The following is a 24,646-nucleotide window of genomic DNA, read 5'->3' as shown; positions in this document are numbered from 1 at the left end:
GACAAATTACTACTAGTTAGCTTAATTCTACTATATTAACAAGACTTGTTCTTCAAGATTTTCCTTTTCAACAATTTTTAACACACTTTCCTAATTATGTCAAAAGACTTGACCTAATTGTTTAACTCGACGACCAATAATATAGAATCTGACCGAATCGCGCGTCAAAGCAAATTAACCAGACCATATATTGCCTAATTGCCAAGATAGACTTGCCTGGTCTAAAAACTGGTTTTAGTAAACAGCATACAAAAGTCGAGATGAAACATTAACAAAATAACCAAAAAAAACCACATCCTTGTCCTTTAACACTCAATTAGAAATAAAGAAAAACAGTATAGGCGACACAAGTGTCACTGAGCAAAATCCCTATTGAGAAAGAGAGAGAGAGATATGTAAAGCCTCAGGCTGCAAATTCTCTCTTTTCACTTGAAGCACTTGGCGTCCAAGAGAGCCTCACCCTCAAATGGCTCTGCATCTTCAATCATCTGGCTAACACGCTCCTTCTGTGCTTCATCTGTGATATCAACCTTAGTCCACTCGTATAGCTCCATGTCGTACACCTCATCCATTATGAACTTAGGGATCTCTGGTCCACGGAATAGCCATAACCCCTTCACCTTGAACGGACCCTCTGACCCGCAAATCAGCATCTTTCCAAACGAGTATTTACGTGCCAAGTCCATGCGCTGAAGGAACCCACCAACCTTGTTGAGCGTGACGAACGACACCATGTTCTCATCGTTGTACTTGTAGTCACAAAACCATAGTGAGTATCCCTCTGGGTCATACATGTCCCAGAATCCTGCATTTCAGCCACAAAACTATTAGACATGATAGAACACATTTTATTCCAATAGCTAAATAATTCCTTGCATTTCCTGATAGCAACTGTAAATCCAGGTAAAGGGAAAATATATCACCAACATACCTTTGATAGCAACCTCACGGAAGTTAGATTTGGTGTTGGAGTAAAGCCTCTTCCAATCATCCAGTACCATTGGGCTTGGTGGTAGAAGGTCAAGAGGGTTCTTGGCTTTAGGCTTTGGTGCCTCTTCCTCTTCGGCAAACTTGGGTGCCTCTGCTGCCGGGGCTTCCTTCTTCTTAGGCTCTTCCTTGGGCTTGGCAGGCTGGGCAGCTTTCTTGGAAGCAACAGGAGGGACAGCTTCAGTCTGTTTGACCTCACCAACCACTTTCTTGAAGTTGGGTTGGTTAATCACAGTCCAAAAGTATCTCTCGACGTGTGGGAATTCAGAGGTAAACTTCTTGGTCATGACAGTAGCAAATCCCAAGTTCAAGTTGCAGACAGTGATAATATCAGCAAGGGTGATAGAGTGTCCAACAAGGTAAGTGTTGGAAGCGAGATGTGTGTTCAGAGCATCAAGTGCTCTCTTCAACGCAGAGATAGTCCCTTCCTCAGCCTTCATTTGTATAACAATCAGGAATGAGATACTATTTATAAAATGAAAAAAAGTACCCAGACTGCCATCATAGAGAGTTAATGAAAGTCACAAAAAGCTTACCGGAGCACTGTATGGCATAAATCCCATTCTTGGGCCAAACCATCTCAAGATGTTTCCATAGATCTCCAGTGAGGAGAAATCGCTCCATTGCTCAATTTGTGCCTGAAAAAAGCAACATGCAGATAAATATTGAGAAGGAATAATAACAAATAGATCGACAAACATTAGAGCAGGTGCAAATGGAGAAGAGAAGAGTATCCCAGGGGAAAACAGATACTTACATATTCAATCAAGGAGGATCCGTTCAAAGAGTTCTCACCACCATTCAATCGGCTTACTGCAATGGGGATATCAACACATCCATTATAACCAACAAGCAATCAAACTAGACATGGAGAGAAACAAATGAAGTATAATGATATGATGTATTACCGTAACGGGCAATGGCGTTGCTCTCAAATACTGAACCCTCAGGAGTCTCAAGAACAGGAACCTAGCAAGATCAAAAAACTTTTCGTTAGCTGAAAATAGAGTAATAATATCAATTCCAGAAATTTAGTTAGCAACGAGCAGGTGTTGACAACAAACCTTTCCAATAGGGTTCATCTTCAAGAACTCTGGTGTTTTGTTGGTGACACCCATCTGAAAGTCAGAGGGCACATCGATCTGTACACCAACATACTCTGCAGCAATGAGTGCCTTATCAGCACTTTTGTTTCCCTTGTACGTGTGCAAGACCTACAATCGCAATTTATCAGCAAAACTCATCATTCATTCTTTCTCTCTATATGTATCCCAACACTAGTAAACAGCAGCTAGATATGCAGACTACCATAAATTTTCAATCAAATTGCTAAATCGAACGATTACTACAACTAATTCTTGCTTGCTTCTTAGCGATTATAAGAGCACCGTAGCAACAAATCAGTAAAAAAGATGAGATCGTAACAAGAGACGATCATAGAGAAGAAGAACTCACCAAAGCCATTTGCTCTCAGACGGAAAAATAAACCAACTCCGGGTTTTGAAATCGGATCTGAATCCAAGGAAAACATCAAGTTGTGAGCTCGATCATATATATCTATGAATTATGAGCTAATCAGAGAAAAGGATTGATCGGTCGATAAATCTTACCTGAAAAAATCTTCCGTGAGAGAAATCGAGAGAGAAGCAAGTGATGAGGCGGAGAAAGTTATAAAGGAGTGATGATGATATGATCTAGGGTTTTTTTTTGAAACGTATGACGACTATGAGTGTACTCCTCTGGTTTAGCTTGGTTTTGTTTTAGTTTTCAATTCTGATTTTGTTTATTTTTCCGGTTAAGCTCTTATTACTTTATTTGCCGACGTATGTAAAGCCTTTCTAATTTGTAAGCCCAACTTGAACTCGAAAACTAAAAGCAAGCCGAGAGAAGAAGGTTGAACAGATCCAGTGGGAAATCAAATTAATTAATTATAATTAAAATCTAAACTTATTTATTTATTTCTTCTTCTTCTCCTTGCTTGTAAGTATTATTTCTTCAGGCTTTTTGAAAAATCCCAAATCTATATCGTCCTCGATTAAAGTGGAGCGTAACAATGGCGAGAAGACCGGATGAAGAATACGACTACTTGTTTAAAGTGGTTTTGATCGGAGACTCCGGTGTCGGCAAGTCAAATCTCCTCTCTAGATTCACTCGCAATGAGTTTTGCTTAGAATCCAAATCCACCATCGGTGTCGAATTCGCTACTCGTACTCTCCAAGTATGTCTACTCTACTCTTCTCTCTCTCTTTCTCTGTTTGCTGTAAAATCCCCAATTGTTTCTCGATCTAGGATTGCTTGCAAGTTTCTTTTATTGTCTCTGGAATCAGGATTGGTTGCTTTGTGTGGTTCGATCCGTTTGTTCTATCCTCTTTGTATTCATTTCCCGGAATATGTGTTTACGAAATACTCGGAAACCGCCATTTGTGTGTGTTGGAACATTTGGGATTTGGTTTTGAATTTTGATGTTTGCTTTGAACATTTAGGCGTTTTTTGTTTGTTTGTTGATAATGATCCCAAAAGCTTCTTGTACTATGGCTGTTTAGCCTTGTGGCTGCCTCACATGTCAGATCTAAAACCTTTGTTTAAAGCAGACCTACAACATCATTTACTTCTAATTAGAGTATTAGACAAGGAAAATTGTAAAATTTGTTACTTAAGTTATGATGAATCATGGTCGTTGTTTCACAGTTATGCATTTTGTTGATTTTTTTAGCTGTCAATTATGCATTTTGCTGCTGCTGCTGCTCATTATTTTAACATCTTTGGCAAAAACAATCATCTTTGTACTAAGGTGGAAGGAAGGACAGTGAAAGCTCAGATATGGGACACTGCTGGACAAGAAAGATACAGAGCCATAACCAGCGCCTACTACCGAGGCGCTCTTGGAGCTCTCTTGGTCTACGACGTCACTAAACCAACAACCTTTGAGAACGTAAGCAGGTGGTTAAAAGAACTCAGAGACCATGCTGATTCCAATATTGTCATCATGTTGATTGGTAACAAGACAGATCTAAAGCATCTCAGAGCTGTTGCCACAGAGGATGCTCAGAGCTATGCAGAGAAAGAAGGCTTGTCTTTCATTGAGACATCTGCCCTCGAGGCATTAAACGTAGAGAAGGCTTTTCAGACGATTCTGTCAGAGATTTATAGGATCATCAGCAAGAAATCGATATCTTCGGACCAGGGAACTGAAAATGCTAACGTCAAGGAAGGTCAAACGATTGATGTCGCTGCTACTTCTGATTCAAACGTTAAGAAGCCTTGTTGCTCTTCCTCTTGAAAAGGCTTTGTTTTTTTTTTGTGTCTCACTTTTAAAAGCCAATATCTCTATGCGACATTGTTTTAAGGCTTTGCGTTGTGTTACATATGCAAGTTGCATCTGTGTTTTTTTTTTTTTTTTTTGTTGATAAGAACTCTCGAAGATGACATTCTATGGAGTATGGAATCGTTCATACAAAATGTGAAAAATGAAATATTATCTTTTAGGCAAGTTTGTAGTTTTTGATTGGTAGTTGTAATATATAATTAGAAAAAAAATGCAAAAGAGAATACTGTAGAATGAAATAAACAAAGAGACCAACGTAGTATTTTGAAATTTGAATTATGAACAGAGCCGAAATTGTATCTTAGTTTTTTCTAAAGATAGTAACAAATTAACAAAATCACACAATTTACATTTTTCAAGAAGACAGGAAAAAAGCAAATATACCAGTTATTGAAAGGAAAGTTAAGAAGAAGACAGGCAAAGCAAAAATATTTTTTATTAGTTTGTTTATGAAATTTTGGAAAAGGAAATATATCAGTTATGGATTGAAAATATAAGTAATAAATATAGTATTTTCTAGCAAGTTTTCAGTTATCAAAATGGTAAATTTCCAAGTTTTCTAGCAGTTCCCGCCTATATATATCAGATCAACAAGCAAGCAATTTTTATCATCACAAACACAATTCTACTTTGCGTTTACTCTCTTTTTTTTCTTATTATTATTATTTAAAAACGATGAAGATCTCAATCTTGGCATGGTGTTTCATAGGCATAGCTATAATAATCTTGTTGTCGGTTTTATACAGTATTTGCGTAGAGCGGGGGGTGGTAACAAAAGATGGGAGTGTGGAGAAGGAAGATCCACAAAAGATGATGGGAGGGTGGAGAAGTTATATCAAGGAGATCCAGGAAGATCCAGTCTGATCCAGTCTTGGAGAAGGAGTCTCTCAAGAACTTTAAAAAGTTAATTATGGTTTTTTATCTTGTGTGTTCTTTTGATGATTAAAGGTCTCCGAGTAGTTTTGACAATTTTCTTGATCACCAAAGTTAATTATGGTTTCTTATCTTGTGTGTTCTTTTGATGAATAAAGGTCTCCGACTAGTTTTGACAATTTTATTGATCGCCAAAGTTAATTAAGAACAATCTATCAGATTCTATATAAACCAATTCGAAGTTTCTACATTATTTTAAGTTTGACGACGCGTAACTTGAAAACAACTTTTTCATGGAAATCTGAAGCTTATAGTTTTACATTATTGTATTTAGTATTAGTATGCGAGCGTGGCTTGAAGCCTTTTTTACATGTAATCGTTCGTTATGCCATGGTTTCGAGTTTCGACTGTCTAAAACTAAAAACAACATATGACAATTTGTATTAGACTATGAAGAATACGACTACTTGTTTAAAGTGGTTTTGATCGGAGACTCCGGTGTCGACAAGTCAAATCTCCTCTCTAGATTCACTCGCAATGAGTTCTGCTTAGAATCCAAATCCACCATCGGTGTCGAATTCGCTACTTGTATTCTCCAAGTATGTCTACTCTACTCTTCTCTCTCTCTCTCTCTCTCTCTCTCTCTCTCTCTCTCTCTCTCTCTTTCTCTGTTTGCTGTAAAATCCCCAACTGTTTCTCGATCTAGGATTGCTTGTAAGTTTCTTTTGATGAACTAGTCATTTAAAATTTTGGTGTGGTTCGATCCGTTCGTTCTAACCTACTACCGAGGCGCTCTTGGAGCTCTCTTGGTCTACGACGTCACTAAGCCAACAACCTTTGAGAACGTAAGCAGGTGGTTAAAAGAACTCAAGAGACCATGCTGATTCCAATATTGTCATCATGTTGATTGGTAACAAGACAGATCTGAAGCATCTCAGAGCTATGCAGAGAAAGAAGGCTTGTCTTTCATTGAGACATCTGCCCTCGAGGCATTAAACGTAGAGAAGGCTTTTCAGACGATTCTCTCAGAGATTTATAGGATCATCAGCAAGAAATCGATATCTTCGGACCTGGCAACTGCAAATGCCAACGTCAAGGAAGGCCAAACGATTGATGTTGCTGCTACTTCTGATTCAAACGCTAAGAAGCCTTGTTGCTCTTCCTCTTGAAAAGGCTTTGTTTTTTTTTTGTGTCTCACTTTAAAAGCCAATATCTATGCGACTTTGTTTTAAGGCTTTGCGTTGTGTTACACCAGCTAAATATATGCAAGTTGCATCTGTGTTTTTTGTCGATAAGAACTCTCTAAGATGACATTCTATATCAGTTGTGGAGTATGGATTCCTTCATACAAATTGTGAAAAATGAAGTACTATTTTTTTTTTCCGGGATAAAGTATTATTTTTTAGGCAATCGTTTGTAGTTTTTGATTGGTAGTAGTTGACTAGTTGTAATATATAATTAAAAAATGCAAAAGAGAATAAAATGAAATAAACAACGAGCCAACGTAGTATTTGGACTATGAATAGAGCAGAAATTGTAGATTGATTTTTCTAAAGACAGTAACAAATTAACAAAATCACACAATATACATTTTCAAGAAGACAGGGGAAAAAAAAAAGCAAATTTACCAGTTATTGAAAGGAAAGTTAAGAAGAAGACAGGCAAAGCAAAAATATTTTTTATTAGTTAATTTATGAAATTTTGGAAAAGGAAATATACCAGTTACTGATTAAAAAAATAAGTAATAAATATATTATCTTCTAGCAAGTTTTCAATTATCAAAAATGGTAAATTTTCAAGTTTTCCAGCAGTTCCCGCCTATATATATATAATAGTTTTCAGATCAACAAGCAAGCAATTTTAATCATCACAAAACAATTTTACTTTGCGTTTACTCTCTTTTTTTCTTCTTAATATTCAAAAACGATGGTGATCTCAATCATGGGATGGTGTTTCATAGGCATAGCTATAATAGTCTTGGCGTCGGTTTTCTACAGTGTTTGCTTCGGGCGGGAGTGGGAAACAAAAGATAAGAGTGTGGAGAAGGAAAATCCAGTCTAATCCAGTCTTGTGTGTTTAATACTAAAAGATTAGAGTCTCTCAAGAACTTTAAAAAGTTAATTATGGTTTCTTATCTTGTGTGATGTTTTGATGATTAAAGGTCTCCGAGTATTGTTGACAATTTTATTGATCATCAAAGTTAATTAAGAACAATATATCTATCAGATTTTATATAAACCAACTCGAAGTTTCTACTTTCTCTTAAGTTTGACGCGCAACTTGAAAACAAATTTTCATGGAAATCTGAAGCTTATAGTTTACATTATTGTATTTAGTATTAGTATGCGAGCGTGGCCTGAAGCCTTTTTACATGTAATCGTTATGTCTCTTTTTTTTTGTGCAACGTAATCGTTATGTCATGGTTTCGAATTTCGACTGCCTAAAAGGCTTAAACTAAAAACAACATAGGACCGGAATAATTGAACCGGATAATTGAACCGGATAATTGAACCGAATAATTGAACCGAAATTGGGAAATAAGAGAAAACTTTTTTTTTTTTTTTTTTTTGTTCAAAATGGAGAAAACTTAAATATATAAAACCAATGTCACTTTCTCTTTTGGACGTAACTGCGGTTAAATCCAAAGATATCCTAACAAACTCTCTAAGATGACATTCTATGGAGTATGGAATCGTTCATACAAATAGTGAAAAATAAAATATTATTTTTTTTAGGCAATTGTTTGTAGTTTTTGATTGGTAGTTGTAATATATAATTTTAAAAAATGTAAAAGAGAAAAAAAAAAATTAAACAAAGAGACCAACGTAGTATTTGAATTATGAACATAGCAGAAATTGTAGCTTGGTTTTTCTAAAGATAGTAACAAATTAACAAAATCACACAATTTACATTTTTCAAGAAGACAGGAAAAAAGCAAATATACCAGTTATTGAAAATGAAAGTTAACAAAGAAGACAGGCAAAGCAAAAATATGAAGTTTTGAAAAAGGAAATATACCAGTTATCGATTGAAAATATAAGTAATAAATATATTATTTTTAGCAAGTTTTCAATTATTAAAAATGGTAAATTTCCAAGTTTTCCAGCAATTCCCGCCTATATACATATAGTTTTCAGATCAACAAGCAACTTTGATCATCACAAAACAATTCTACTTTGCGTTTACTCTCTTTTTGTTCTTCTTATTATTCAAAAAAGATGGCGATCTCAATCTTGGGATGGTGTTTCATAGTTGCAGTTATACTGATCTTGGCGGCTTTATCCAGTGTTTGCGGAGAGCGAACTAGTGAGACGAAAACAAAAGAAGAGAATGTGGAGAAGAAAGATCCAGTGAAAAAAGACGATAAAAGCAAGACTAACGAGAAAGATGATAAGAGCAAGGCTAAAGGTGATAACCTAGTGTGAAGACAACTTTAATATTTTGATTTGTATTATCTTTAATACTAAAAGATTTTAGAGTCTCAATAACTTTTTATTATGGTTTCTTATCTTTTGTGTTGATTTATTATTAAAGATCTCTGAGTATTTTGACAATTTTATTGATCACCAAAGTTAATTAAGATCAATCTATCTGATTTTATGTAATCCAACTCGAAGTTTCTACATTCTTTTAAGTTTGACACGTAACATGGAAATCTGAAACTAGTTTTACATTACTGTATTTAGTATGCGAGCGTGGCCTGAAGCCTTTTTTACATGTAATCGTTCGTTATGCCATGGTTTCGACTTTCGACTGTCTAAAACTAAAATCAACATTGAACCGGAATAATTGAACCGGAATAATCGAAAGAATAATTGAACCGGATACTTGAACCGGAATTGGGAAATAAGAGAAAACCTAAATATATAAAACCAAAGTCACTTTCTCTTTTGGACGTAACTGCGGTTTAAATCCAAAGATATCCTTCAAAAACCCTAGAAATCGAGTTCCCCTTATCTCCCAACTGGCTCAGTCTCTCTCAAATCTCCGATTGCTTTCGCGGTGGACTCGATTCGTGATTCCTCCAAGTTCCTCATCCTTAAGGTAATCCTCTCATCAGATCAGCTACGTTCAAATACTTCTCTTTTGATTCTCCCCCACCCAAGCGTGTGGACTCGATTTGCTGTTGTTTCGATCATTGAATTTGAGGTTTTTGTTTTTGTTTTGGATTATTGTTTGGGGTAGGCACTGTCACGATATGGCATCTGATTCGAAAAGCTTCGCTAGGAGAGATCGTCTTCTTGAGATTGAGGTAGCGGTTCGAAAACTGTGGGAAGATGAGCAAGTGTTTAGGGCTGAGTCTCGTGAGAATCTTCCAAAGGAAGGAGAGAAATTCTTCTCGACTTTCCCATTCCCGTATATGAATGGTTACCTACACATTGGGCATGCTTTCTCACTTTCCAAGGTTGATTTTGCTTCTGCTTACCATAGGCTTAGAGGAGCTAACGTGCTTTTACCATTTGGTTTCCATTGTACTGGTATGCCAATCAAGGCTTCCGCAGATAAGCTTTCTCGTGAGATCCAACAGTTTGGTAACCCTCCTGTGTTCACTGCTGAGGACAACACTAAGGTAGTTGCGGAAGTTGAGGAGGAGAGCAGTGATACACCAGCTTTACCTGGTCAGTTCAAGGGGAAAAAGTCCAAGGTTGCTGCGAAATCTGGTGGACAGGTTTATCAGTGGGAGATTATGCGCAGTTTTGGTTTGACTGACAGTGAGATTGCGGAGTTCCAAGATCCTTACAAATGGTTGTATTACTTTCCTCCGTTGGCTGTTGAAGATCTCAAGGCATACGGATTGGGTTGTGATTGGAGACGGTCTTTTGTTACCACTGATGTTAATCCCTTTTTCGATGCCTTTGTGAGGTGGCAGATGAGGAAGTTGAAATCTATGGGAAAGATTGTCAAAGACCGTAGGTACACAGTCTTCTCACCTTTAGATGGCCAGCCTTGTGCTGATCACGACCGTGCTACTGGCGAAGGTGTTCAGCCTCAAGAGTATACGCTCATCAAGATGGAAGTAGTCAAGCCATTCCCTCTGAAACTGGGTCCTTTGGAAGGGAAGAACGTTTATTTGGCTGCAGCTACTTTGAGGCCTGAGACCATGTATGGACAAACAAACGCTTGGGTACTGCCTGATGGCAAATATGGAGCTTATGAAATCAGTGAAACTGATGTCTTCATCCTTACTGAGAGAGCTGCACTCAACCTTGCCTACCAGAACTTCTCGAAGATCCCTCAGAAGCCATCCTGCTTGGTTGAGTTGACTGGGCATGATCTGATTGGACTCCCGTTAAGGTCTCCTCTGTCAGTCACCGATATCATCTATGCCCTGCCTATGATGACCATTCTGACCAACAAAGGTACTGGCATTGTCACCAGTGTGCCTAGTGACGCCCCTGATGATTACATGGCTTTAAAAGATTTAAACGACAAGCCTGATTTTCAAAAAAAGTTTGGTGTGAAACAGGAGTGGTTGCCCTCTGAAATCATTCCGATTATCAACATTCCGGAATTTGGGGATAGGGCTGCTGAAAAGGTCTGCTTGGATTTGAAAATTAAAAGTCAGAATGATAAGGAAAAGCTTGTAGAGGCTAAGAGGTTGACTTACCTGAAAGGATTCACTGAAGGAACCATGCTTATTGGAGAGTTTGTTGGTAGGAAAGTTCAAGAAATCAAGCCCATTATCAAGGCAAAGCTCATAGAGAGTGGTGAGGCAATCATATACAGTGAACCTGAAAAGCCGGTGATGTCAAGATCAGGTGATGAATGTGTTGTGGCTCTCACAGATCAGTGGTACATAACTTACGGCGAAACAGAATGGCGAAATATGGCTGAGGAATGCTTATCAAAAATGAATCTCTATTCTGAAGAAACAAGGCATGGCTTTGAGCACACTTTGAGCTGGCTCAATCAGTGGGCTTGCTCACGGTCTTTTGGTCTAGGAACTCGGATTCCCTGGGATGAACAGTTCCTTGTGGAATCCTTGTCCGATTCATCTCTTTATATGGCATATTACACAGTTGCCCATTTCTTTCACGGTGGAGAAGACATGTATAAAGGTAGCAAGTCTTTGATCCAGCCGCAGCAGATGAATGATGAAGTTTGGGAGTATCTCTTCTGTGATGGCCCGTACCCAAAATCATCTGATATTCCATCATCTGTCTTAAGTAAGATGAAGCAGGAATTTGATTACTGGTACCCGCTAGATCTTCGAGTTTCAGGAAAAGATCTTATTCAGAATCATTTGACATTTTTCATCTACAACCACACTGCACTCATGGCGAAGCGTAACTGGCCACGTGGCATCAGATGTAATGGTCACATCATGTTGAATTCTGAAAAGATGTCAAAGTCAACTGGAAATTTCAGAACCCTGCGCCAGGCTATTGAAGAATTCTCTGCCACTGCCACAAGATTTTCTTTGGCTGATGCTGGTGATGGTGTCGACGATGCAAATTTTGTGTTTGAAACTGCAAATGCTGCAATTTTACGGCTGACAAAAGAGCTCACATGGATGGAAGAAGTTCTGGCTGCTGAATCCTCTTTAAGAACAGGCCCTCCATCTACATATGCTGATAAAGTGTTTGAAAACGACATGAACATTGCTATCAGATTGACTGAAAAGGCATACAAAGATTGTATGTTTAGGGAGGCACTTAAAAATGGGTTTTACGACTTACAAGCTGCTCGAGATGAGTATAGACTCTCTTGTGGACATGGCGGCATGAACCATGACTTGGTACTGACCTTTATGGATGTGCAGACACGCCTCATTGAACCAGTCTGTCCCCAGTTTGCAGAATATGTTTGGAGGAAACTTTTGAAGAAGGAAGGTTCTGTGGTATCAGCAGGCTGGCCAACATCAGCTGAGCCAGATTTGGTGCTCAAGAGTGCAAACAAATATTTGCAAGATTCTATTGTGTTAATGCGAAAGCTTCTACAAAAACAACTCTTAGGTTCCAAGAAGGCTGGTAAGAAAGGTGCTCAAGTAACTGCAGTGCCAGAGGGGAAGTTAAGAGGCCTAGTATATGTGAATGAGCAATTTGATGGATGGAGAGCTCACTGCCTCGAGGTTCTGCAAAGCAAATTTGACCAACAAACCCGTCGTTTTGCCCCAGATGCAGAGATACTTGCAGAACTAAGGGAGATATTGAAGAAGGAGGGACAAGCAGATAACTTCAAACAAATCCAGAAGCTTTGCATGCCTTTCCTTAAATTCAAGAAGGACGAGGCAATATCTATTGGCACTCAGGCTCTAAATTTGAGGTTGCCTTTTGCAGAGCTTGACGTCCTTCGGAGTAACATGGACTTGATCAAGCGACAACTTGGTCTTGAAGAGGTTGAAATATATTCTGCAAGTAACCCTGACGATGTTTCAAAAGCTGGTCCACATGCTTCACTGCTGACGCAGAATCCACCATCTCCAGGCAGTCCAACCGCTATCTTTGTGACCAGGTAAAAGCTAGTTATTTCATTACAATTGCTTCCTAATAGAAGCAGCATGGATACTTTTTTGTTTCTGGTCAACTAAACTGAACGAACTCTTAACTGTTTCAGCACCTAGTGTCTGCCCTCCAGCCTACAAGTGTGGGAGAAGTTTCAACTACAAGCCAAGAGGTTGAAGGATTGGGAGTTTGCAGAGATTTTGGTATTTTATTATGAGTTAGACTTAATAGTTAAGTTTGTTGACTTCTTTGCTGAGTTTTTGTCTTTTATTTCTGGTATTGTGTGGTAAGACTGTTCTTTCTTATCGATACAACAATATTGCTCATATGTGCTACTTTTTTCTCCTGATCAGCTTTTTCTAGATTTCTTTTACTAGTAAAGCTTTACTGGACCAAAACAAAGTTGCCAATGCTCATTTACAGGAACACTTGATTTTAAGCATTAAGAAAGTCTAGTTTCTTGCTATAGCTTAATTGTCTAGGCTCTTTAATACTGATAGTGAACAAGTAGAACAACAAGGACGAGAAAGTTACAGATTGGGATAAACAGAGGAGATCTAAGTTAACATGTATTCACTATGGACAAAAGAGTCTATCTGATTCTGACTGCGATCCAACTCTGTAGCTAGGGATAACAAAATGCCTTAGTCTCCCTTCCTGTTTCTTCATGTACCCTTCGCACAAGAAAGCCTTAGAGAACTTGTCTTCTATTTCCCTGTTCACATCATGCACGAACACATCGGTCTCTCCTCCCTGTTTCCTGTTCCTCGCCATCATTCCCGCTGTGTAAATTGCTGTCATTCTCCCAGGAGCCTCATCGTAGTAGCCAGTCGGTGCGTCAACCATGATTAGATCCCAACTAGTCTCATAGATATCTGCAGGCAAACCCTTGAGTGCTAGTTGACACATTGAGTACCGTGGGTCTACAATGGCTGTGCATTCAGGTCCTTTCCCAACTTCTATGAGATTATCGGCTTGATTGACTTTACTGTCGTATGTTACATGGTACGATTCCAGCATTGGAAACCGTCTCTTGATCTGTTTTATCCATGCTTCATCTTCTTCAAGAAATACCGTCCGGCCTCCATAGTTGAGAGAGCTCCACATGAGGCTGTCATGGCCTAGACCAAACACCAAGAAATTGCAGGGTGACTTCTTGCTGAGTATGCTACTGCTAACTGCTATTTCTTTGAGCGTTTGTTGTGGTATGATAACTGAAGTCGAGTAATGGATCAGGGCTTGTGCAAGGGAACGTGGTAGCTTATTGCAGGCACCAGAACAACGCTCTGATCTCCTATCTTCTGGAGTTTGGCGTGACCGTGAAGATGTCAAAGTTGATCTCAAGATGAAGATGAGAATTAAGGTGGCAAGAAGACAAACAAGGAGAAGCTTGAGTTTGTGGCTTTGATTTGCTTTAGGCCTCATTGTCTGATTTCAAATATAACAACTTGGGTTCTGCAGAAGTTAAAGTCTTGTTCTTAGATTACTTATAGGAAATATGCTGATGAGATGAAAGCAGAAGTTGGGTTTATGCTTAGACATGAAGGTAAGGAAATTATAAGGGTACATGAGTACGACACAGCAGCTAATTTAAGTTTCTTGGTGGTTGGATTGTTTAAAAAAAAGTTTCAATCTTGAAAAGGATCATATGTTTGATGGATTGCTTAGTGCAATTGAAATACCAAGTAGTACACACAATAATTATTGATTCTATCTACTAAGACTACACAACTTTTAAATTTTACAAGAACAAGAATAAAATAAAGATTACATAAATATTAGCTTTCGACCCCACTAAAGATCAGTTAACTGTACATTGCAGAACCTCAACACATTCTTTCATTCCTTTTCCTGATATCTCATAAGTTGTTTCTTCCTTTAATGCTTCTTCTCTGATATATATATCACCTGCCAGTTGCAGCGAGAAACGCTTGAACCTACCCGTTATCACCTCTATGCTTCTTCTTACCCGCCCGAGCTTTGCGAACTGCTACCTGAATCTGTCTTTCATGTTCTTTCAACATTTCATTTAAGTTTCCTCCTGCAGAAACCAATGGCCCTGAGTAGTGCATTCTCTCTGTCTTTTCACCGTAACCCTAAAGATAACCAAAAAGAAAATTAGCCCACAAAAGAGTTTCAAAGAAAAGCACAATTACACTGTTTGGATGTTCTTCTCACCGGTATATTTTCTTTGTGTTTTGTATAACCTTTGGGTTTAACCAGGAAACGTTGGGACCAATCACCATCGTTCTGCCTGTTGTTGTTATAACTATCTTCAAGCCACCGTGGATTCGCTATAGCGAAATGTGATCCATCTCTAGCAGCTACCGAGTTTGAGAATCTTGACAACTGGGATGCTCCGCGTTGAACAAAAGACCGCTGTGTCCTCAGTTCTTTTCTAGGAGATCGGCTCGAACCCCTCAGAACATTCTCTCCATATCTATTTACCGAGGACACACCATAACGAGTGTTATCGACTTGTGGAGTTCCACTCTTGAGTGGTTCTATTCGGTATCTAGCTGCATCTTCATCAGGATTGAACTTTTCACGTTTCTTTACAAAACAAGAAAATAGACAGCTATTTAGGATCACATGAATGAATATAACCATAATATATGTGTAATAAGTGTATTATGCCAAGAATCAGACGTACTTGTATTGATGTCAGCAACTCAGCATTGGCATCTGGAGCCGACGCACCTTTAGATACTTGTTTTGACTCATTTTGTTTACTGCTAGTGCCTTTCTTTCTGGTGAATGAGAGGAAATTAGGACGTGTCAGTGTTCATTCAGCACAGAAGAGTTCTTTTTAAAATCTTATATCCTTCAGAAAAAATGTGTACATTCTGATACAAGTGGAATCTAGATCTTACCGTTTTGCTTCCTCTTCTCGAGCCTTCACATCAGTTTCCTTTCTCGGTTGGTACTTTGGTAAACTTGAGGGGTCACTTGCAAAAGGCTTTGTTGTAAAGAACTGAACAGAACGAAAAAGAAAATAAGTGTGAGACAAGTAGCATATAATTAAACCTGCATTACGCAAAACAAACCACACATTTGAAGTCATATATATCAGAATAAAGAAGCTAGAATCTATGATTTCATAGATGTTGTAAAGAAAAACCCAAAGTTGAATGTTATGGTAGTGTTTTGACCTCGCTTTGAAGGGCAGAATCTGTGGTTCCACGAGCATTTGGTTCTACAGCTAAAAGAACCTCAACTAGGGCCAAAGCTGAAGATGGAAGACTCTTAAATGACTCGGCTACACACCTTTTGTAGGGTTGTTGAGGTTTAAAGATGGTAGCATGTGGAAGTTTGGATTTTTTCCAATACTCTTCAGAAGGTGAGCCACAAAGTTTGAAGATCTTGTGTAGTTGTTCTACCTCGGTTCTACCGGGCATGATAGGCTTCCCATTAAAGAGTTCAGCTAGTATGCATCCTGTGCTCCACAGATCCACAGTAACTCCATAGTCTGTTGACCCGAGCAATAGTTCAGGTGGGCGGTACCACAAAGTCACAACACGGCTAGTGAGAGGCTGCTTCTGGTGGCTCCCGTAAAAGTTGGCAAGACCGAAATCTCCAATTTTGAGATTGTTGCTCTGGTCAAGCAGAAGATTAGAGCCCTTGATGTCACGATGCAATACACCTCGGCTATGACAATGTTCTAGACCATGAAGCAACTGTTTCATATAGCACTTAATCTGCCAAGCACAATAACATTAGACGTTCATCAACCACAAAATAATATAGTATGCATATATGTATTGTGAAGTGGGGAAATAGTAATAATACCTGTGCCTCGGAGAAGTTAACCCCAGGGGTTGAAGCTAGGCCAGCAAGATCGTGTTCCATATACTCAAATATAAGATACATACTCCCTGATACTCTTGAAGTGATCAAACCCTCAAGCTTCATAACATTAGGATGGTCAAGCCTTCTAAGGATGATTATTTCTCTTGCCATGAACCGAACACTGTCGGGATCCGAATTAGCAAACCGAACTTTCTTCAGTGCAACTAATTGGTTCGTTTCTAAATCCCTGGCTTTGTAGACACTGCTATACGTCCCTTGTCCAATCTAAACAGTAAACAACAATGTCAAAATGCAAGACAAAGACAACAAAAACAAATCATCTCAAAGTTATAAAACACACACACAAAAAGGCCTCCTTACCTTTTCCAACTTCTCGAAAGAATCAGCCTTGCGTGGAATCCATCCATTGATAGCTTCTCCAGCAACAGAAGCCAACCAAGAAGGCCAACCAGCCATAACCTGAGCACCTCTTTCCCCATTACTAATGCTGCATATTCTAGACATCATAGGTTGTTGCAATGTCCCTTTGTTGTTGCCAACCACGTCAGTGTTGGTGGGCCGTCTCTGAAACAACGATCTAGAAGACTTTCTCTCAAGATTCACCTTCTTCTCCGCAAGAACCTCATCATTGTTCTTGGCATCAGCAATAGGTATCAACAACCTCAATGTGGAGTCATTGTTGTTGTTGTTGTTGTTGTTGTTGTTACCGCTTCCCTCTGATCCTACATTGTTGTTGTTGTCTTTGGTAGAGGAAACAAACTTTTTCTTCTTCTTCTTGGAGGTTTTATTAGGCTTGCGTCGTCTCTCCTTCACAACAACATTGTTGATAATGGTATCGTTCTCGACGTTATCATTTGCTCGTGTTCCTTTGGTGCAATTGCATCCCATAATTCTACAGAGTTTCTTGATTCCTTGAACCGTCCACAGTTTCCTGACCGGAATCAGGAAACTGTATGTTTTGATTAGCCTCCTAATCTTTCTTCTTTCTTTTTTTCTTCACTCAAGAATGATATTTGCACCCCACACCACAACCAATCCCCACAGAGGACAAAGAATCCTGGAACTTATTGGATTTAACACAAATCCTAAAATCAAATGTATGATATATGGAAGAAGGGGTAACAAAAAAGACAGGAGCCTTTTTGTTGATGTAACAAAACTGGAGAATTTGAGGTCAGTTTCGTGATGTTGATTCAAAATAACGATTCGTATTCAGGATTAAAGGAAAAAAATACGAATAGCCGCCTATAAAAAAGACTTGGGTCAGTAGAGGAAAAAAATATAAAAAAATGATGGTAAGATTAAATGGAGAGAGAGAAATTTGAGTCTTTTGAGTGATTCCTAAAATTGCGAATAGCCGCCTATAAGAAAATGTGAAAATTAGAACAGCAACGGATGAACTGAAGATTGTCTTTGTCTTTTGTCTATTTTAGGTAATTCAATAAGCAAACAGAAATAACCAAAATTATGTAACAAGGAGAAGAAGAAGAAGAAGCTGGTTTCTATCTGTCTCTACAGAGCAAGTGTTTGAAAATGACAGAGGAGACACAAAATTAGTAACTTACTTTTAAGTAGGCTGTGTTGCTGATACGTGAAGTGATCGTCACGTGGAGCCCTGTGGGGGGACACAACACGTCAAACTTAACTTAAATTAGGCAGACTGTTGTTATTAAGAGTGAAATACCATATGAGATTTGGAAGACATAAAATTAAAAAAAAAAATAACAACGAAAATGATTATATGATAAACCATCCTTACAAAATCTGGACTGCAAACTCCTGTTATATAAAATCATATTCTTAGTCGAAAACAAAGTTTCAAGTCACTACAAAACATATGAAGCAAGAGCTCCAAAAACACAAGAAAGCAGAGAACTAATAGCCTCCCTTGAGATCGTTGACGACATCGTAAGGGATGGGAGTGACAGTCTCCAAGGTCATTCCTTCGACCATGAATCCTGGTTTGGGTCCTTTAGGCTGTCTCTTGGTGCTTATTGTCTCACCATTGGCTTTGGCTGCAGCTTTAAGCTCATCGTTCTTCTTCTTCCTCAGCTTGAACTCCTCAGCACACCTTGATTGCTGGACATGCTCCACACGCACATGGATCCTCTTCCTTATGATCCTGTTGCCAATCTGAAACACCCCCCATACATACATATGTTAGTAAACGATACACTAAATACGTCAGTAAACGATACACTAAAGATAGCCAATTGCAAAACAGATTAGTGTTATTGTCATTAGGGCAATCGCACAAATAACATATATATAGAGACAAGACTTTGAGTATACAAATGTTTATTGATGAACTCAAGCCAAACTACAACAATGCAATTAGTGATCAAACCAAACATACTAGCAGTTCAATGACCAGGAGTCTCAAGTATTGAACCAATGTAAAGATGCAAAAAGGGCCAATTCATGACACACAAACTATGTTAAGGCTCAAGACTAAACGAAATCAAAGCTATCAAATTTCAAATCTGAAACTAAAGCTGAGTTCAATTGTAGCAAAGAATGATACATTTCACGAGCTCAATCACACATTTCAATATTAAACGAACAGATCAACAATTCAAAATCTCACTATAAGCTTCAATCCTAATCCAACAAGACAAAAAAGTTGAAGGGATGTGAGAGAGAGAGAAAGAGTTCAACAGACCTGTTTGTTGACTTCGACACCGACGGCGCGCTTGGTGACGTTCCAGATACGACCAGTACGACCATGGTAGAACTTGTGAGGCATACCCTTGTGGATCGCACCATTCACCTTAACATCGACGTAATCGCCGACCTTGAAGGTCCTTAGGTATGTCGAGAGTGGAATGTAACCCTTCTTCCTGAACGGCCTCGCGAACAGATCCCTCGTTCTCGCCCGTACTCCATGACCTGCCGGCATTTTTCCGTCTCTTTGGGTGGATGCGAAATGTGATTAGGGTTTTATTTATATCTCTCCCTTCTCTCTTTCGAGATTAGGGTTCTTTTTCTTTCTAAACGGGCCTGTTGGCTCCTAAAGTTGGGCTTAAATTTGTACATACCCATTTGAATTACTGATCGACAAAGGTTTTTATTGTGATGTTAACCCTTACACTGTAAAACGTTTTGTGTTAACGCCCCAATTTAACATAAAAATTCAAATTACACCCAATTTTAATTGCTTGATGAATCTTTTGTATTCGGTTTTATGAATCAGAAAGAATGAATTCTTATCAGAGAGAAGCTACAGGAGAATCCCATAAACAAAATTTTACAACGTCAGTCAAAAAAGATAAAGCGTGTAAAAAAGAAAGAATTGGATGTTATTCTCAAAGAAAGAAACTCTTTGAAAAGGAATTGAAAGATTAGTGAATCTCTATATAAGCTTCTTCTTCTCAAAGTATTGCTTCAAGTAGACTACCTGTAAACCAGAGACAGCGATGCATATACCTAGCGACATTACACTGTACCAAGCCACCCTTGAGTTCGTTTTCTCACTCACTGTCCTCATCTCTGCTTCTCTGTAACAAAAAATTTACATTTTGATCCACAAAACTTTTGTCAGCAAAGAAGGCAGAAGGAGAAGTAGTAAATGCAGCTGTGAAGAATTTTTACCTGTTTCTTAGGTAGATTAGATTTTCATGGATGGCTTCGACTGCACCTTCTAGTTTCCTAATCTCCAGCTCCACACCCTATGTTAACAACATGCAAAAATCACAAAATGTCATAAAGAGAAAAACTTTTGTGAATCAAAAAAAACATAGGCATCTATCTACTCTCTGAAACAGTAAAATCTCTCTGCATCACTGCTCACCTCGATCTTCTCTTTCTTAGCAATAGAGGCCCAATCCTTAGCAGCGATTCCAGTTTTCCAGTCAATGTTGATGCTAACATTTTTGTTGCCGTGACTCTTTGCATCAGCCCAAAAGCAAGCCAAGTAGTTCCCTGATTCTTGTGTTGTAAATGCAAACTGGCCATGCGTTACGTTTTCCATGTGGTGCAGATTGTTTCCATATGGGGATGTCACCTGCACCCATAAACATTTCTCAAAAAACTCAATAGCCAAGAAACAGAGGATACTATCTAGCTAAGAGTATACTTAGTTGAGACTCTCTTCATTAATAGACGTCAAACTTGAATGCAAATCCAAATTAAAACCGTAAACTAATCATCATCATCATCATCATCATCATCATCATCATCATGAGCATAATTTTCCAAAAAAGGAAACTTCGACTGATCATTAATTTTATAATCGTTTCTAATTACGTGTGTGAGTAATTGAGGGGAACGACTTATGGATCAGTTGAGATTAGGGATCTAGTAAAAACCATTAATGCAGAGATGATCGGAACATGAAATCGAAGAGAAAGATAGATACCTTGACGGAGATAGTAGGCATGACGCCATGATCCTCAGAGATGATGAGGTAATCAGCCAAAACGACGACATTGCTCTGGATTTCTTCAGATACACACTTTGTTCCCGTGGGTGGCACATCTAACCATACAGCCTCCCCCACCGGAATCATCACCGGAACCAGGAAGAAGAGTAGTAACGCCGTCGGGAAGCTAGGGAGCATTTTAGCAGCAGTCATCATCTTCATCGAGTTTCCGATTGTATTCATCGATCGTTGTGTTTCTTTCTGGTGGCCAGATCTTTGCTCCAAGTGTTTCTTTTTTCTGATTTGTTCTTGGGAAGCAGTACAGACGATTCGATTGGGCTTTTGATGAGACTACTCCATGGGCTTGAGAATTGAGTTAAGGTGATTTGTATAGGGTCCAATAAAGATCTAAAATAAGTAATTTACTTTAAATTTATTACTAAACACTAAACAATACATTTCAACTACTAGTTGCCTTCTCTAATCTCATATTCCAATTGTTTTTTGAAATCTTATCTGTATATATACGTGCACATTGGAGTCATAAAGGCAAAGATTTGGCAGAGTCTTTTAATAGATTTGTGCAATTCCTTTTTTGTTTTTGTTTTTAATAGACAAATTGGCAAACTTAATAAACTATTTCATGAGATTAAAAGTATAGCCAGGCTAACTAAAGTAGTAGTATTATTTTAATCAATTTGTTTTACTATAATAAATTACTCCATCTGTCCCACAAATGTTGATATTTTGGGATATTTTTTTTGTCCGACAAAGATTGATGTTTTGTAAACTTTAAAAAATAATTATTGAAAATATTTAAAATTTTGAATTGTTATTGGTTATAAATTAAATAATATATGTTTAGTCAAAGAAAAAATATATTTAAACTCAATAATTATTTTTTTCTTAAAATGTGTAAAAGTTTATAAATATCAATCTTTCAGGGATAGGGATAGAGAGAGTAGATATCTGCTTAGATACAATACAAGTCATCATGTCATTGTTAATATTTTGTTTGAATAATTCATACTATAACTTATCCTTTTTATGGAAGTGGTAAACCTATCACAAAGTCAGCTCAAAATCTAGCATTAATTCGTGTGTTACGTAATCATCATCATATATTTAGCTAGGGACAACCTATAACGTAGTTTTATTTCTTTGAAATTGGGGTTAAAATTTTTATCGCCTAATAAAAAAATCAAAAAAACTTTAAAAAAGCGAATTTGGCCCTTTGAGGACTTAAGGTCGTAGAACGACCGTAGCTATTCTCAAGGAGATAAAAACGGCCAAACAAGGGAAGGGAGAGCATAACTTTTTAACTAATCTCGCTTTTTTCTTCTCAAAACAATGCAAAAACTCTCAAGAGGTGGATAGATCGTGCCTAAATTTTTATTAACAAAAAAAACAAAGAAGCTTGTGAAGTTCTTTTCAGGTATGTACACACATTCATCTATGGTTGATTCGAGTTAAAAACCACCCCTAATTATAATGAAAAAAAGTGTCTATACAATCAAAATGTAAATTGTTACTTGTGTTATTGCCGTGGCAGTGCAGAACGATTGCGATGTTTTTTTATGTTTGTTTTTTTATATGGTTTTCTCTACGTACGCTTTCGTTTTAGTTATTGCCCATCTGGTTAAACCTAATTTTTTGAAGTTTTGGGAGATTATAATTTTCAATGATTTATGCCATTTACAAACTAATCAAGAGTTTTGCTTGCGTACACACTCGTGGGAAATTGAAATCATTCCGCGTAATATGATAAATTTGTAAGGTGTTGTTTTGTTTTTTTCTCTCTTTCTTTTATAAAAAAAAAAAAATCATAGAGTTTAGTCAGAGTTACTTACTTACGTGTTGTTGTGTTGTCATGTCCTAAAATGAAGTAACTTGATGATATCCGTATATACTCCGCGTCAAATTCAACTCCGATGAAAAGGATTGGTCTCTCAGAACAAACAAACAAACAAGAGCTTGTTTGGATCATTATCTGTTTTCTTTGTCAGAATGGTTGTTGGATTATAATTAAACAAAACGCCCCCACTTAAATTATCATATCATAACTCCATCAAGGAAATCAAAATTTAGATTTGATTGGGATGTAAAAAGCCATTTTTCATGCCAAGTCAACAACGGCTATTGGCTACCAATAATCTCTTAAGGATTTTATTATAGAAGAATCTGTGATTTATAATTAAACGTGTAATTAAGTCACTTTCTTTTGGAATCGAATCACACACACCTTTTCTTGATTCTCATTTCTTTTGATCTTTGAACCTAACTTTTTTTGTACGCTTTCTCGAAATTCTAGAGCTCAGATCTTCAGATTCGTGTGGTACGTAATGTGGTCAATGGGTTTGATAAGGCGTACGGCAATGTCCAGCGCCATTAGAGCTTCATCATCATCACAAAGGACATGGCTTGTTCATCAGGGTGGATCAAGAAGCTGCTTCACCGTCAACACACCGTCGTCGTCATCGAAGGAGGAAGAGAAGAAGAAGACGGAGAATAAAGATGTAACAATAGCGGAAGCGAAGAAGCTGATGAGGCTTGTGAATGTTGAAGACATGAAGAGTAAACTTATCGGTATGGGTGATAGAGATGTCGTCTCTTACGCTTCGCTTTTAGAAGCTTCTCAAGGAATGGGTATCGCTAGATCTCCTGATGAAGCTCACATCTTTGCTCGTGTTCTTGACGATGCTGGTGTTGTCTTGATCTTTCGTGATAAAGTCTTTCTTCACCCAGACAAGGTCTAACAAAACTCGATATAAAAATACTCTGTTTTGTTCTGTTCTGTTCTTGATTTGTCTAAAAATCTTGACTTTTTTTTTTATTAAGGTGGTGGATCTGATTAGACGAGCGATGCCTTTGGATCAGAACCCAGAGGAGGATCAAATCAAAGATGAATTCAATAAGCTGAGAATCATGAAAGAAGAGATTGATGTTCTTGCTCATAGACAAGTGAGGAAGATTCTTTGGTGTGGTTTGGCTACTTCCATGGTTCAAATTGGGCTCTTTTTTAGATTAACTTTTTGGGAATTCTCATGGGATGTGATGGAACCAATCACTTTCTTCGCTACAGCCACTGGTATCATCGTTGGTTATGCTTACTTCTTGATGACGTCGAGAGATCCCACATATCAGGATTTCATGAAGAGACTGTTCTTGTCGAGGCAGAGAAAGTTGTTGAAGATTCACAAGTTTGATTGTGAGAGGTTTAAAGAACTGGAGAGGGTATGTAAAATGACGTCGTCTTGTCACGCAGCTGCGTCTATAAGGAATCGTGTTGGTTTAGAACTTGATCTCGAGGATGCTTTACAGAGTCGCAGAGACTGATTCATTATATATAAAAAACAGAACATTCCAGTTTTTCTTTGTCTTCTGGTGTGCATGGTTCCATCAAACTGAAGAAGAGATGATCAGTCTTTGCAAAAAGTTACTTACAACAAAGAGTGTGTTTTCGATCATCTTTTCTGCTTCTTATATAATACATAAGTAACCATTGACATGTATTTGTTGTTACTGTAAACTGTAAAGATTGGCTTAACAGATTTAACTGTTCTCGTTACATTGCAATTTTACAGTTTTGTTTTTGTGTGTATCTATAAGGACTTTGTGTAAACAACCCATTTCTTAACTCATTGTTACTTGCATGGAAAACACAGTAACACATGGTAACAGACAGTTGCTTTTGGATTCAAATTAAGAAAAGTGTCTTAAAGTTCCAAACCAAGAAATCAGCAAGGATTGGAGCGTTCTAGGCCATAAACACATTTCCTAATATATGTTTTGTTTCTCAAGTGTTCTTCCTGAAATGAGATGTATAAGATAATATTTTGTTAATCT

The 24,646-nt window shown here is 37.9% G+C and overlaps 8 protein-coding genes and 1 pseudogene across 12 annotated transcripts; 4 read left to right on the top strand and 5 right to left on the bottom strand.

Annotated features, from left to right (window-relative positions):
• Positions 1-212: 212 nt before the first annotated feature.
• LOC104755162 (putative elongation factor 1-gamma 1) lies at positions 213-2,800 on the bottom strand. 2 transcript variants are annotated; one of them, XM_019239104.2, is made up of 8 exons: positions 2,598-2,800; positions 2,443-2,499; positions 2,052-2,201; positions 1,896-1,956; positions 1,745-1,800; positions 1,524-1,625; positions 932-1,421; positions 213-805 (listed from the first exon to the last, which is right to left on the bottom strand). In XM_019239104.2, exons 2-8 carry the CDS (start codon positions 2,449-2,451, stop codon positions 426-428), a joined length of 1,248 nt encoding a protein of 415 aa, XP_019094649.1. In that variant the 5' UTR covers positions 2,452-2,499; positions 2,598-2,800; the 3' UTR covers positions 213-425. The 2 variants fall into 2 exon arrangements, with proteins under 2 accessions (XP_019094649.1, XP_087351748.1); XM_087495622.1 differs by having other exon boundaries at positions 2,443-2,504; positions 2,602-2,687.
• Positions 2,801-2,845: 45 nt separating this feature from the next.
• LOC104755161 (ras-related protein RABA2a-like) lies at positions 2,846-4,477 on the top strand. The gene is made up of 2 exons (XM_087495624.1): positions 2,846-3,205; positions 3,779-4,477. The coding sequence occupies exons 1-2, from the start codon at positions 3,041-3,043 to the stop codon at positions 4,265-4,267; spliced, it is 654 nt and encodes a 217-aa protein (XP_087351750.1). The 5' UTR covers positions 2,846-3,040; the 3' UTR covers positions 4,268-4,477.
• A 1,049-nt stretch (positions 4,478-5,526) lies between these two features.
• LOC104759132 (ras-related protein RABA2a-like) lies at positions 5,527-6,354 on the top strand. Its single transcript, XM_087495223.1, has 4 exons — positions 5,527-5,557; positions 5,633-5,784; positions 5,923-6,038; positions 6,108-6,354. The coding sequence occupies exons 1-4, from the start codon at positions 5,527-5,529 to the stop codon at positions 6,352-6,354; spliced, it is 546 nt and encodes a 181-aa protein (XP_087351349.1).
• Positions 6,355-9,036: 2,682 nt separating this feature from the next.
• LOC104759131 (leucine--tRNA ligase, cytoplasmic-like) lies at positions 9,037-13,032 on the top strand. Of its 2 annotated transcripts, XM_087495619.1 has the most exons (3): positions 9,037-9,229; positions 9,371-12,640; positions 12,743-13,032. In XM_087495619.1, the coding sequence occupies exons 2-3, from the start codon at positions 9,384-9,386 to the stop codon at positions 12,747-12,749; spliced, it is 3,264 nt and encodes a 1,087-aa protein (XP_087351745.1). In that variant the 5' UTR covers positions 9,037-9,229; positions 9,371-9,383; the 3' UTR covers positions 12,750-13,032. The 2 variants fall into 2 exon arrangements, with proteins under 2 accessions (XP_087351745.1, XP_087351746.1); XM_087495620.1 differs by lacking the exon at positions 12,743-13,032 and having other exon boundaries at positions 9,083-9,229; positions 9,371-12,644.
• Positions 13,033-13,046: 14 nt separating this feature from the next.
• Positions 13,047-14,125, bottom strand: LOC147923298 (glucuronoxylan 4-O-methyltransferase 1 pseudogene; annotated as a pseudogene). Its single transcript, XR_015586944.1, has one exon. The product of XR_015586944.1 is annotated as a glucuronoxylan 4-O-methyltransferase 1 pseudogene (transcript).
• Positions 14,126-14,264: 139 nt separating this feature from the next.
• Positions 14,265-18,512, bottom strand: LOC104755156 (putative serine/threonine-protein kinase At1g09600). The gene is made up of 8 exons (XM_087495621.1): positions 18,006-18,512; positions 16,801-17,497; positions 16,420-16,704; positions 15,783-16,328; positions 15,504-15,604; positions 15,284-15,380; positions 14,809-15,183; positions 14,265-14,726 (listed from the first exon to the last, which is right to left on the bottom strand). Exons 2-8 carry the CDS (start codon positions 17,326-17,328, stop codon positions 14,568-14,570), a joined length of 2,091 nt encoding a protein of 696 aa, XP_087351747.1. The 5' UTR covers positions 17,329-17,497; positions 18,006-18,512; the 3' UTR covers positions 14,265-14,567.
• LOC104755157 (large ribosomal subunit protein eL21z/eL21y) lies at positions 18,163-19,432 on the bottom strand. Its single transcript, XM_010477499.3, has 2 exons — positions 19,103-19,432; positions 18,163-18,573 (listed from the first exon to the last, which is right to left on the bottom strand). Exons 1-2 carry the CDS (start codon positions 19,337-19,339, stop codon positions 18,316-18,318), a joined length of 495 nt encoding a protein of 164 aa, XP_010475801.1. The 5' UTR covers positions 19,340-19,432; the 3' UTR covers positions 18,163-18,315.
• Positions 19,433-19,620: 188 nt separating this feature from the next.
• LOC104755155 (transmembrane emp24 domain-containing protein p24delta3) lies at positions 19,621-21,159 on the bottom strand. Its single transcript, XM_010477497.3, has 4 exons — positions 20,798-21,159; positions 20,231-20,443; positions 20,032-20,108; positions 19,621-19,937 (listed from the first exon to the last, which is right to left on the bottom strand). The coding sequence occupies exons 1-4, from the start codon at positions 21,041-21,043 to the stop codon at positions 19,793-19,795; spliced, it is 681 nt and encodes a 226-aa protein (XP_010475799.1). The 5' UTR covers positions 21,044-21,159; the 3' UTR covers positions 19,621-19,792.
• Positions 21,160-21,963: 804 nt separating this feature from the next.
• LOC104755154 (calcium uniporter protein 1, mitochondrial) lies at positions 21,964-24,401 on the top strand. 2 transcript variants are annotated; one of them, XM_010477495.3, is made up of 3 exons: positions 21,964-22,235; positions 23,112-23,550; positions 23,639-24,401. In XM_010477495.3, the coding sequence occupies exons 2-3, from the start codon at positions 23,143-23,145 to the stop codon at positions 24,134-24,136; spliced, it is 906 nt and encodes a 301-aa protein (XP_010475797.1). In that variant the 5' UTR covers positions 21,964-22,235; positions 23,112-23,142; the 3' UTR covers positions 24,137-24,401. The 2 variants fall into 2 exon arrangements, with proteins under 2 accessions (XP_010475797.1, XP_010475796.1); XM_010477494.3 differs by lacking the exon at positions 21,964-22,235 and having other exon boundaries at positions 22,817-23,550.
• The last annotated feature ends 245 nt before the right edge of the window (positions 24,402-24,646 follow it).

Source organism: Camelina sativa, chromosome 17, assembly GCF_030686135.1.
Source record: "Camelina sativa cultivar CO46 ecotype springtype chromosome 17, ASM3068613v1".
NCBI lineage: Eukaryota > Viridiplantae > Streptophyta > Magnoliopsida > Brassicales > Brassicaceae > Camelina > Camelina sativa.
This window is presented reverse-complemented; position numbering and strand designations above follow the sequence as displayed.